The sequence below is a fragment of the Acipenser ruthenus genome, chromosome 24, assembly GCF_902713425.1.
Source record: "Acipenser ruthenus chromosome 24, fAciRut3.2 maternal haplotype, whole genome shotgun sequence".
Classification (NCBI taxonomy): Eukaryota; Metazoa; Chordata; class Actinopteri; order Acipenseriformes; family Acipenseridae; genus Acipenser; species Acipenser ruthenus.
In genome coordinates, this window is record NC_081212.1 from 14,684,078 (window position 1) to 14,697,933 (window position 13,856).

At 43.8% G+C, this 13,856-nt stretch overlaps 1 protein-coding gene across 1 annotated transcript in view; it reads right to left on the minus strand.

The window, feature by feature from the left end:
* The window catches only part of LOC117429766 (potassium/sodium hyperpolarization-activated cyclic nucleotide-gated channel 4), an 81,535-nt gene extending 73,866 nt beyond the window's left edge, over window positions 1-7,669 (minus strand). The window contains exon 1 of the mRNA XM_058998411.1: window positions 6,561-7,669. Within this exon, the coding sequence (XP_058854394.1) occupies window positions 6,561-7,240 (680 nt within the window). The 5' untranslated portion in view covers window positions 7,241-7,669. The remainder of the gene's footprint in view (window positions 1-6,560) is intronic.
* Window positions 7,670-13,856: the final 6,187 nt, after the last annotated feature.

The window sequence follows — 13,856 nt, forward strand, 5'->3', positions numbered from 1 at the left end:
TAAAACCCAGGAAACAATTACTTATTCATCGACTGGACGTGGTTAACTGTCCAGTTAGTTTACATTGTTGTTGTTTTTTGTGTTCTACAAATCCTGTTTGAACTGTTTATTTTCTTTATCTCATCTCGCAACCTGGATTTTTTTTTTTTTTAAGCAAACAAGTTTTTTTTTCTCTTGTGAAGTTTAATAAAAAACTTGGATTATATTGGAATCCACTGTCTGCTTCGTCTGTGTGCAACCACACGCTCACTATATATATATATATATATATATATATATATATATATATATATATATATATACTTATAGATATAGATATATACTGAAAAGATTTCCTATTCAACATTTTGCCCCAAATATCCTCCTTGCCTATATCCCGCCTTTTCCTAAATGTACTTGTTCTTCTCTGTCCACATGACTAGGCACACAATAACTATAATTTAGCAATTCTGTTGCTCTTCATTGTTCTACACAAACCCAACTGGCCAGGTGCCCGGTGAGTACTTCACACACAGGCAGGGTCATTAAAGGTTAAATACAAAGGACATCCACAATTCTTTCAACTATGTATCATTCATGTTATTCGGTTTCAAAATTCTTGTTTTGTATCACATCCTTGAAATGTACTTCTAAAAGGTTTGAGCCCAGCAAGGTTTATAGAAACATGTTCTCTACAGAAGACCTTTACAAGACACTTCTCCATAAGCGCTGCTTGTGAGATGAAAGGTAACAGAGTGATTAGTGGTCTCACCCTCAGCACCTCTGAGTCCAGTGTGGGTTATTCAACAGTGATTACTGGTCCCACCCTCAGCACCTGCGAGTCCAGTGTGGGATATTCAACAGTGATTACTGGTCTCACCCTCAGCACCTCTGAGTCCAGTGTGGGTTATTAAACAGTAATTACTGGTCCCACCCTCAGCACCTGTGTGAGTCCAATGTGGGTTATTCAACAGTGATTACTGGTCTCACCCTCAGCACCTGCGAGTCCAGTGTGGGATATTCAACAGTAATTACTGGTCTCACCCTCAGCACCTGCGAGTCCAGTGTGGGTTATTCAACAGTAATTACTGGTCTCACCCTCAGCACCTGTGTGAGTCCAGTGTGGGTTATTCAACAGTAATTACTGGTCTCACCCTCAGCACCTGTGTGAGTCCAGTGTGGGTTATTCAACAGTAATTACTGGTCTCACCCTCAGCACCTGTGTGAGTCCAGTGTGGGTTATTCAACAGTGATTACTGGTCCCACCCTCAGCACCTGTGTGAGTCCAGTGTGGGTTATTCAACAGTAATTACTGGTCCCACCCTCAGCACCTGCGAGTCCAGTGTGGGTTATTCAACAGTAATTACTGGTCCCACCCTCAGCACCTGTGTGAGTCCAGTGTGGGTTATTCAACAGTGATTACTGGTCTCACCCTCAGCACCTGTGTGAGTCCAGTGTGGGTTATTCAACAGTGATTACTGGTCCCACCCTCAGCACCTGTGTGAGTCCAGTGTGGGTTATTCAACAGTGATTACTGGTCCCACCCTCAGCACCTGTGTGAGTCCAGTGTGGGTTATTCAACAGTGATTACTGGTCCCACCCTCAGCACCTGTATGAGTCCAGTGTGGGTTATTCAACAGTGATTACTGGTCTCACCCTCAGCACCTGTGTGAGTCCAGTGTGGGTTATTCAACAGTAATTACTGGTCTCACCCTCAGCACCTGTGTGAGTCCAGTGTGGGTTATTCAACAGTGATTACTGGTCTCACCCTCAGCACCTGTGTGAGTCCAGTGTGGGTTATTCAACAGTGATCACTGGTCTCACCCTCAGCACCTGTGTGAGTCCAGTGTGGGTTATTCAACAGTGATTACTGGTCTCACCCTCAGCACCTGTGTGAGTCCAGTGTGGGTTATTCAACAGTGATTACTGGTCCCACCCTCAGCACCTGTGTGAGTCCAGTGTGGGTTATTCAACAGTGATTACTGGTCCCACCCTCAGCACCTGTGTGAGTCCAGTGTGGATTATTCAACAGTGATTACTGGTCTCACCCTCAGCACCTATGTGAGTCCAGTGTGGGTTATTCATTTTCCTTTTAGAATTATACTTGCATGAACAATAGGCTGCAGTACATAAATACATAACACTACTTAAGAGGCAGTCTAAGAGCAAACACTAAACAAACAAGTCAAAGTCAATAGGGTAGCAAGGGGAGACTGACTTGCTTCACCACTGTTGTTTATGAGACCAGCTTCTTGATTGTTTTTTTTTTGTTGTCAGCACACTGGCTGTGTGAATGAGTTTGTCCATACTCTAACACTTCTGAGTGTGTCGCTGCTTCTAATTCCAAACCCAAGCCCTAATGCCTGCATTATCAGCCTGTCTCTGCACTCTGTCACATAACAACCCCCCCCCCCCCTCACTCCATTATCTTCCAGGAGTAGGTGATGTAATCTGTAAATGGAACTGAGCGAATAAAAGCTTTATATCCTTCTCAGGGATTTAGAACTGGGGTAAAAAAAAACAACTACAAATGTCTATGGATAGTGAGCAGTTTGTAATCAGTCATGGGTTCATAGTCTTGTTGCGCTTTTCATGATACAGCCCAGAGCAGAGGCATGGAGACTGAGCTGCTCCCTCCCTCACCACCTAAGAGAAAGAGTGGTCCCTCAGTCCAGGGCAGGTTTGAGACACACTGAACTGCTCCCTCCCTCGCCCCCTAAGAGAAAGAGTGGTCCCTCAGTCCAGGGCAGGTTTGAGACACACTGAACTGCTCCTCCACCTCTAAGAGAAAGAGTGGTCCCTCAGTCCAGGGCAGGTTTGAGACACACTGAACTGCTCCTCCACCTCTAAGAGAAAGAGTGGTCCCTCCAGTTCTGAACAGGCTTGCCATGCTTACTAACTAACGTCTTTTCAGAATATTTTACTGGAATAGTTAGTAAACCTGGTAAGTAATGATCTAATTAGAGTCTGCCAACTGAGTGCCTGCATCCCACAACTCTAAAATGCTGCTTTTATTTCAGAATACATACTGGGGGTTTGCAGAACACATTATTATTATTATTTTAGGTCCTGCCCATTTCATTTTATTTGTGTAGCCCACATACCTTTTATATTCATATGCCAATGTACTGCCCACTAAGCCACCTGTGATCAACAAGCCTTTGGTTAAAGGAGAATAATCACATCAAAATGTGTGTGCAGGACCACAGCTGTTATCCCCTATAATAAAACGATTTCTATCATGGATTACAACAACGCATTTCTGCTAAAAGCCTGGGCCTCTTGCATTGGCATACAGGTTTCATTTTTTTCACCCCACCCCCACTGCCCACAGTGCATTTCAATCGCTCTGTCCATTAAATACATTGCTCAATGCTAATCTCCTCTGATGTGCTCTTATAATATTGGGGGAAGTGCACAGCATCTCATTTTAGCATTCGGTACTCTCATCTCTTATTAAGAAGAAGCACATCAATGACAAGATGCCCCTTTGATTACTACAAGGTATATACTGGGAGCCCCTTCTTCGGATACACTTTCGTTTTGCTTTTATCAGTTAGAGCTGTGCTTGAATTCATAACCTCCTTCTGCAGAATGTAGTTCAACCTTGAAAGAGGGAGGAAGCTTGAGTGCCTGGTGCCGTAGGGAATGTAAATAAACTGGAAAGCCAACAAGGCTTGTGTAGTGCAACGAAGGGTGAATTAAAGGGAAGGTGTAGTAAACTTGTGATTCCGTTTTTTGAATAAAATTTTACATTTTTACAGAGTTTTACAGGTAACCCGCTTTCAGGGTCACAGAAGTTGAAGGGACTGCATTTCAGGGTGAAAGAAAGAAGTCTTTAAAAAGCAGTATCTCGCTTTGGTTTTCATCCTGACAATTTTCTCCCAGTAGAATTACAGGCTGGGTCTGGGGAGAGCTTACAGCTGAATAGAATTATCATGCAAGAACGAGGCTGACAGACACACTGCACCTGGGAGGAAGTGCTGTACACACGGAATAAAAACAAACAACTTTGAAAAGTCAAGTAGACAAACGCTTTGACAAATTGTCAATGTCTCCATTAGCTTAAAAAATGCTGAAATATTTGTCAATTTGAGTGTGCGATGAAAGCTTGGTAAAGATTGATGCAAAATCCATGCAGTTATTGTGCTCACTGTGTACAGGGTGTCCACAAAGTCATGCTACTCCCTTGTGCTTGTCTACAGTGCTCTGAACAAGAACTAAATGTTGAAGAATGATGATAATTGTATTTAGAAGTACTTCATTGCCATTTATACGGCACCATCATTTTCATGGCAGATATGAGGCTTGGTTCCAACAAGATAGGGCACCAGCCCACTGTGCCTTGGTGGTACGAGAATATCTCAATGATGTCTGTAGAGACTGTTGGATTGGTTGTGGATCTGCTCATTTGCCAACTCCCATTCAGTGGCCAGCATGAAGTAACTCTAACTGTGACAACTCCCTCTGGGGATTTGTGAAGGATCACGATGCAAAACAGTGATATGAGACTACGGAGCGGCTGAAACAAGCTGTCAGAGAAGCATTTCATCTCGTCACTCCATCCATGTTACAGAAGATGTCACACCGAATATGCCAACGGATCAGTATCTGCCATGAAAATGATGGCGCCCACACCGATCCTCTAGACGTCTAAATACAGTTAAATGCTTGCACTGAATACAACGAAGTACTTCTAAATACAATTAGCATCATTCTTCCACATGTTTCAGTTGTTGTTCAGTGCACTGTATAAAAACACAAGGGGGTAACAGGACTTTGTGGACACTCTGTACATACAGAGTGGTGGTAAAACACTCTCTGTGCAAACCTCATTTATGACCTCATTGATTTATTTTATAAAGGAACGGAAATTACTATGGTCATTTTGGTCTTCAAAGACATTTTTAGTTTGAATATTTGTAATATTGGTCCCAGCACTTCTGAGCTTGAATCCTGGGACGTTACCACCTAGATTTGCTGGGCACCTCGTCAACCCCTTCTGATTTCCCAACCTAACCCCATGTGACACTTAGGCCAATGCATCGCTTTAGATCTCCAGGGTGCGCAACCCAGATCAACTTGGCGCAGGATTGGAACCATGCTCTTGACAGGTGAGCCACTGGAGAGCCTGTTTTTGCAATTTTGTTTCATTTCTTGGTGCTTGTGGATTTAGATCCGCTGAAAGGGACAATAGCACATGCTACAGCCAGGAATACTGCCCTGTGCTGGTCGCCGGTTCGGGTGGAGGTCGTTGGTTTGGGTGGAGGTCGCTGGTTTGGGTCCAGGCTATTCCACTGCTGGCCGTGGATGGGATTTCCCAGGGGACAGTGCACAATTGGCTAAGCACCACCCGGGGTGGGGAGGGCTTAGGTCGGCCAGGGTGTCCTCGGCTCACTGTGCACCAGCGACCCCTGTAGACTGGCCAGGCGCCTGTGGGCCTGCCTGCAAGCGGCCCAGAGCTACATGGTCCTCCGACGCTGTAGCTTTGAGGTAACTGCATGGTGGGCCTGCAGAGTGAAAAGAAGTGGACTGCTGATGACACACATTTCGGAGCGTGTGCTCATCTTCGTGTCTCCCAAGTCAGTGGGTTGCAACGGTGAGCCAGGCTTAAAATTGGTCATTTCAAATTGGGGAGAAAATGGGAAAAAAACAATTGGCGATTCCAAATTAAAAAAATTAAATAAAAATTAAAATAAATTTAAAAACCCTCCCTGATTTTCAGTCCTGGACCTCTCAAGCAGACACTGTCAATGATCAGTTTTCTGGCTGTTCTCTACTTTGAGCTTGGTTGAGAACATCCAATTCCTTCCACTGATCTGACCATATCTGAACCCAGGCCTGCAGAGGTTAAAGTCACACACTTACCCTTACATTAAACTGACAGTTTGGGTAGGATATTGATAGGAAGTATCTGGATTTTTGGTGGCAGGTAATGCTTTTTCACTGCTAGTTTGTGGAGCACACTTGCCATACTGTCTTGTCTATAAGACTTCAGAATAGTGATTATACAGTGCAGCAGGAGAATTGACAGTTCAAACTGACAGGAAGTAGTTGGACTGCTTTGCCAAATGGACTTACTTTTCCATTATGTTACTAATACAGATATTTTGCTAAGGAATGTCTATTGGAAGCATAGGTAAAACGTTTTTCTTTTTTTTCTTTTTTTTTTATTTATAGTCAAGCCAAAACATTTATTTTACTTAACAACGTACTGTGTATAGTTTTTAGGATGGAATGCTGTTAAGGTGAAATATAATAATACTAACAATGCCCACATGCCAATTATGACACCTATTTAAATCCAACAGAAACTATTATTTTATTCCATTTAAAAATACAGTATGCGTATTTTCTTGCGATACTGGACTAACCCGAGTAGTACTTTAACAGTTCCAGTATTCTTAGTGCAGTATGCGGCTGTAAACACTGACCTGTCGTGAGACTCCACAATACAACAACCAAAAATAAAAGCATCGAAATAAATCTGCCACTATAAACAACCAAACACATACACTAGGTGCCTGTGGAAGACACAGCGCTTTTAATGATAAAGATCCAAGATAACAAAGACGTGTTACCTGAAGTCACTGTACGGGTGAATTATCCAAAAGCCGGCGGACTTTACTCTCTCTTGCTCCCTTTCCACCGCCTTCTGACTCCCAAACATCCTTAATGAGAATTTATTCACTCCTGGTTGGAGCATTGATCCCAACTGCCTGTGAATGAAACCCGCCTGGTACAAACTTTGCGCGTCGTCCGGGAGTATTTGGTCCATCCCATCCAACTTTACAAAGCCCGCTTGCTGGTCCGAGGAAGCAGGCTGCTGCTCCTTGGAGATGCCGCTGCTGCCCTGCGCGCCCTGCTCCTCCGCCGAGCAGCCCGTTGCACCTGCCGGGTCAGTCTCCTCGCACGGAGTGACATCCCCATCTGAGATGAGCCTCTTCTCTTCCGCCGAGTCGTGCTGGTGCCGGCTGGTGATGGACGAGAGACTCCCTTTGAATCGCCTACAGTCGCCGTTGGAGCTTGCCTTGACAGACCTCCCGACGTCGGTCTCCATGACCACAGAATTCCCGGCTTTGCTTTCCCCCATCCCCTTACTGCCCACGGAGGACGGGGAAGGCAAGGGCTTCATCCTAATGCTTTTCCTCCGGGTGTCCTTGTTGCCGTCTTCCTCCTCGCCCATGATTGTGGCTTTTTGTCCCATGTGTTGGGGCAAGCTGTACAGTCTTATGCGCATGGAAGGGGATAACTTGTCCATTGTGGTAGGAACTAAATAGACAGAGCTTAGCACATAAATCCCTTTTCAGAGCACCCTAGTTACAATATGCGGCATCCTATTTTCAGCTCATCTCATCCCCAGACTTACGCACATGTTTCGTTGGATGTTGTGCTGGCGCATTACCAAGAAACTGAATTAACCTCCGCTTAATGTGCTCCCTCACACTGCTATCACTGTCTGAGTCCCGCGTTCACCAGTCTCTGCTCCTTCCAGGGCAATGGAATGCAGAATAGTAAAAACCGAAATACTAGAAACCTTTGCATTTTAGGTGAGACAGTATAGGTAGGTTTGGTGATCTTTATAAACGCATGCTCGCTTGTGTAGACTCCTCGCAGCCGTGGGTGATGCTCAGTAATAATAAACAATGCAATACAATCTCCAGCTGCATCCTGAGACTGCTGACATCACTGATCCCTCGTTCCAGCTTCTGGTATTGGGAATATTCATGAAGCTATCTGATCTATTGAGTTGCCATAGAAGCAAGAACTGCAGATAAGCTCAGCCCACCAAACCCTCAGTCTGCGCGTTTAAAGGGCTCGCTCTATACACGGGGATCGTCTAATTACTCTAATACGTACCAGTGGTTGACTCGGGTTGTTTCGCTAGCATTGAAAAAACGAGTATTTTTACTGTTCGTTTAATATGTTCATTCAGAAATAATCTGAAACGCTACTGCAATGTTACGCATATAAATAATGTTATTTATCTTTGGCTTGTTTATGAAGTGTGTGTTGGATATAAGGGTATTACATTCAGCATACAGATTTTAATTTCAAAGATCTTACGTAAAGACATTCAGAAATTACATTTTACATTTATACAATTGTAATTATAATAAAAAAAACATTTTGTACAATACATTTTCATAACAAAATGAAACTCCATGCAAATGTAGGTTATATGATTAATATACAGCAACTGTTTACCGGTATATCAAATCTGTACCACCCAGGTCAACAACAGACCGGGAATCTGACTTCAGTGTTGCCTCTATCTATCTATCTATCTATCTATCTATCTATCTATCTATCTATCTATATAGTCATTAGGGTTTTGTTGTTGTTTTCTGGTTAAAATAGCCTCTGGAATTCATGCACGGTATTAAATGATAGTAGATGTCATTTTTAATTAAAATAATCTCTGAATAATATATGAATGTGACCTGCTGCGTCTGGTGTGGCAGTCTTAAAGGTACAGTTTACCTTTAATAGTAAGCAGTTTTTTACTGCCATGTGTTTTTACGGTGTTTGTAATCATTCCAAGCTGTTCGCATTGCAATGCCCTGCTTTTGGTAAGTCTGTGTTGAGGTGCTTTCACTTGAGTTCTGGAGCTGCTCTTCAGATCTAGCTGCCTGTCATAGACGCACCTGCTGAAGTGTATTTAGCGAAGTACCAGACCATCTAGTGATCTTCTGCTTTTGATGAAGTTTACTTATGAGTTGCTGGCAATACATTTCAGTACACTATGGTGCAACTCATAAACTGCAGGTGCGTGCCTAAATATGTGAACTAACCGCGCGCACTGAATGCATGTCTGTCACAGGGCTCCGCTGGGTCCTAAACCCTGCTAGGAACCCAGGGGTTGCAGTAACCACACACCGGCCATGACTTTCGCAGACATTAAAGGTTTGCTGACATACCGGGGTTTTAAAAGTAGAGATGTCCGGGAGAAGGGTCCAAAGTACGGGAGACTCCCGGTGAATACGGGAGAGTTGACAGGTCTGATAAACTAATTTAATCAAAGCATCTTAAACACAAACTTACCACACATTAAAAAAAAAAAAAAAAAAAAAAAAAAATCAATATTTTATAAATTGCAATAAGAACCATAGCAAACATCATAAAGGGGCAGTGAAAAAAAGGAAATCACATTTGAAGCTTATAGTAGAAAGGATAGTTTATTAACCACTGATAAGGGGCTACAGTGGAAAGGATGGGTTATTAACCACTGATAATGGGCTAATTATTTAGCAGATGCCTTTATTCAAGGCGACTTACAGAGACTAGGGTGTGTGAACTATGCATCAGCTACAGAGTCACTTACAACTACGTCTCACCCGAAAGACGGAGCACAAGGAGGTTAACTTGCTCAGGGTCACACAATGAGTTAGTAGCTGAGGTGGGATTTGAACCGGGGACCTCCTGGTGACAAGCCCTTTTCTTTAACCACTAGACCACACAGCCTCCTTAGTGGAAAGGATAGGTTATTAACCACTGATAACGGGCTATAGTGGAAAGGATGGGTTATTAACCTGTGGCGGGTAGAATAGTAAAAAAATTTTTACAACTTTTTACATCGTTTGTAATCAGAATTCCGCATGGTGGACACATTGTAACTTAGTATAGCCAATTCAAGGTAATACAACCTAATTGAGCTCATAGACCGTAGATAGACATGTACTCTTTCTAAAAATGTTTAACATCCCAACATACAGTAAGTTCTATTCAATCTTGAACCTGCTGTGTGTCAGTCTGCACGTGATCAGAAACGCTGCTGCTCCACTGTTACCAGGGGATTGGATGGGGCGATGAGGACAGCCAGGCACAAAGAGCACGGCTCATCCTCTTGTGAGGAAACTGCGTAACATATAAAGAAGCCACGTGTAATAATAAAGAACCAGTTTACCATATGATAAGTACTGGACTTTCAAACCTCAAGGAAAACCAATATTGATTTATAGCATATTTTATTTTGTAATCATTTAAACCTTTTGTGTACTTCCAAAAAAGCTTTTCATCTTTACTTTATGCGAGCGCGCTCACACACACACACACACACACACACACACACACACACACACACACACACACACACACACACACACACACCTCAATTGTAATGTATGTCCTATAGGCAACGGCGGCGGGAGGGAGGGGCTAGCGGGGGCTTAAGCACCCCCTGAAAAAGGCTGAGCCCCCCCTAAGCCCCCCCAAACCCCCAGTAATTTTGTGATGAAAAATATTTATGGAAAAAAATATATATATGAAGACATCGGACTGACTTATATGTAACAAAACTAAACTATGAAATCATATTTTTCATTTAAGTAAGTGATGATGACCGTTGACCTTTGCTGCTTGTTGTGTGTGATTTGATTGGTTGGTTCATATCATTGCAAGTGTGATTGCATGTGCGTGATAACGTTAAGGTTAGTCTAGCAGTTTCGAAGTGTTGACTCGATTCGTGAAAAACAATAAGTTCGTAGGTTCTAGTGAGCTATTTAGCTGATTATGGACCGCTTTACTTTTGTTGTCCCAAAAAAAACGAGGGAGAGTGGATGATGTCGGTGGCGATCCACAGATTCCTAATTCCAGCAATGTGAATGCTAACGTGGTGGAGGACATCGTGATGCCAAACATGGAGGATAATGAGGACGAGGAGGACGATGAAGAAGAGGAAGAGGGGGTAACGTAAGTGGCAGCGGAGGGTTCGTCTTTGGCAGAAGACTCGGAGAGCGATAATGAGAGTGGGGGGTGAGAGAAGAGTTAGCTTCTACTGCCATAGCTGCCGTCACTGGCAAGAAACCTGGTGGTCCTGTGGATTTAAGCCAAGATCCAGCTGAGGGACCGAGGCGTCCTCAATTAAAGTCTTACCCGACTCGAAAATTTGGATCTCAATCAAGGGGGTTTAACAACTCTTGGTTCAAATAATACTCGTGGCTGGAATACTCGTTCTCAGTTGATGCTGCTTTCTGCTATGTGTGTAGACATTTTTTCCACCATGGGCCGGGTCATATCGAAAACAGCTTCACCCATGCCAGGTTTCGAAACTGGAGAAAAGGAGCAGAGAAACTGGCCCAACACAATGCAAGTGTTTCCCATAAGCCATGGAAGCATGGTGTGAATTTAAGGTGTGATCGAAAAGTGGGTCGAAGATTTTAAAACAACTTGATGTTGGACATTCCAAGATTGTACAAGAAAACAGGCAGTACATGTGAGCAGTAGTTGAGTCACTAAGGTTTACAGCTTGTCAAACGATTGGTCAGCCGAGGGCACAGAGAAAACGAGCAATCCACCAGCAGAGGTAATTTCCTTGAACTGTTAAACCTGCTTGGAAAGTTTGACAGTACTGTGTCAAAAAAGTTAGCTAGTGGGCCTGGCAATGCTAAATATGTGCACCATGACATTCAGAACGAATTGATTGACATTATGGCTAGCATGATAAGGGGGCAAGTAAGCGACGAGGTTAAGCTGGGAGAGCACTTTGCTTTAATGGTTGACGAAACCAAAGACATAAGCAAGAAAGAGGAGATATCTGTTGTATTGCGTTACCTAAACAATGACAACATTCATGAAGAATTCTTGGACTTTATTCCAGCAGATGGCTTAGATGCACAGTCTTTACTTGAGTCAGTTAAACAGACGTTGGCTAAGTGTAACATAGACAAAAACGCATGCATTGCCCAGTGCTACGACGGGGCATCAGTTATGTCTGGGTGCGACAACGGTGTCCAGGAAAGATTTCGCCAAGAAGTGCCACACGCGCTTTACATCCATTGCTATGCACACAGACTAAACTTGGTTTTAGTTGACTGTGTGCATAATGTGAAACCAGTCGCAGAATGTTTTGCAGTAGTGCAGATGCTCTACAACTTTTTTTCTGGGTCTGTTATTCACAAACTGTTTGTCGAGAAGCAGCAAGAACTTGAGCCCACCAAACGGGTAGTGGAGCTGAAAAGATTATCAGACACGCGATGGGCCTGCCAATATTCTACACTGTGGGCAATAAAAAGAGCTCTCCCTGCTATTTCAGTGACTCTAGCAGATGTGAGCGACCAGTCAAATGCTCATAGGACGACCGAAGCAAAATCACTGATTGGATTGTTTGATGGACAGTTTGTTCTGCACGTCACTATGCTGGAAAGCGTATTCAGCCTCACAAAAACCCTATCCGATCATCTACAGGCCACAGATTTGGAGCTGGCATCTGCCACTGATCTGGTCTGTTCAGTTGTCGATACCCTCAACGAGAAACGCAACGTTGAAACGTGGAATGCAATCTGGGAGTGTGCCAGTGACCAGTGTGCTTCGGTGGGCATTGAAATGCAGCGACCAAAGGTGAGGAGAAAAGCACAGTCTTACCACCTGCAGGAGTTTGTGGTGAACAGCCAAACAGGGTCAAGAGAGCGATTGGAAACTTCAGACGACTATCGTAACCACTGTTTTTTCCCAGTAATCGACCGATTGGTTAGTGAATTGAACAGACGTTTTTTGTCTGAAAGCTGTCACATTCTGAGAGGAGCAACAGCCCTCAACCCCAAGCACAAAACATTCATGGACAAAGATTGCCTTTTGCCAATGGCTAAACACTATGGGGTAATGGAGGAAAACCTCTCTGCAGAACTTCACTAGGCAAAGCGACTTATTGAAAGGAAAAAACAAAATGGGGATATCGTCAACACCACCCATGACGTGTTGGTGCTATTAAGGCCATACAAAGATGCGTTTGTTGATTTATATAAACTTGTGTGCATCTCTATGACACTGCCCGTTACATCAGCTGCATGTGAGAGGAGCTTTTCTTGCTTATGCCGTTTAAAGACCTATCTGAGGAATAGAAGCGGAGACGCTCGAACCATCAATCTGGGTGTGCTGGCGATCAGTTCCAGAAGGACCAAAGAATTGGACATTAATGCAGTGATTGACCGCTTCACTGCAAATCACAACAACAGGCGGATTGTTCTCCTGTGACTGGCGAGTACAGTACAGCAGTCTTTGCTGATATGCTGGTTTAAATGACTTTGTTTGCGTAGGTTGATCATACCGTCAGCATTTAACCTATGTGTGTGTGTGAGTTCAGTGTTTTGGGAGGAGGGGGATGGATTATGTTTTGTAAGAGTACAGAAAGAAAACTTATAGGCCAGCAAATCCACAGATACTTTCTGTGTTAAATATGATTTGGATTGTGATTGTTTGTTCGTGCTTGTTGTCGTAAACTTTTTGTATGCATTTGATTTGTTCATTCTAAATTCACGGAATTAATTGTGCTTGCTTTGTTGTATAACGCTAAACATTTAGTAACGTGCATTTCAATTATGTAGCCTATTAGCCCGGGATCATTGAATCTCGTTTTTCTGTAGTAGTATTATTTGTTATTGTTTGTTGCGTCAAAATTCTTTAGCACCTGCTATAAACAATCCAACCCCCCCCCCCCCCCCCCCCCCCCCCCCCCCCCCCCCCCTTAACGCTCTCCCAAACACAATTCTCTGGCGCCGCTGATGCCTATAGGGCATTTGATATGTTACTGTATATCATGTCATGTACCTGCCTCCTCTGTGCTCCCTGTTCTGGTTGGCATAGCACTCCTAGCTGTGTTTGTATTACTGGGGATAATGGTATATTAAACAGCAATACAAGCTGTTGTATTTTGTTAATGCTCAGTGCTGGGGAATGGAAGCGTATGCCAACAGATCTAACTGGTGGATTTGAAGTGTTATTGTGGGCATTAACAGCTTACAATCTTCTGTGGGGGGGGGGGGGGGGGTTAGGTCGGCCAGGATGTCCTCGGCTCACCACGCACCAGTGACCCCTGTAGTCTGGCCGGGCGCCTGCAGGCTTGCCTGTAAGCTGCCCAGAGCTGCGTTGTCCTCCAGCGC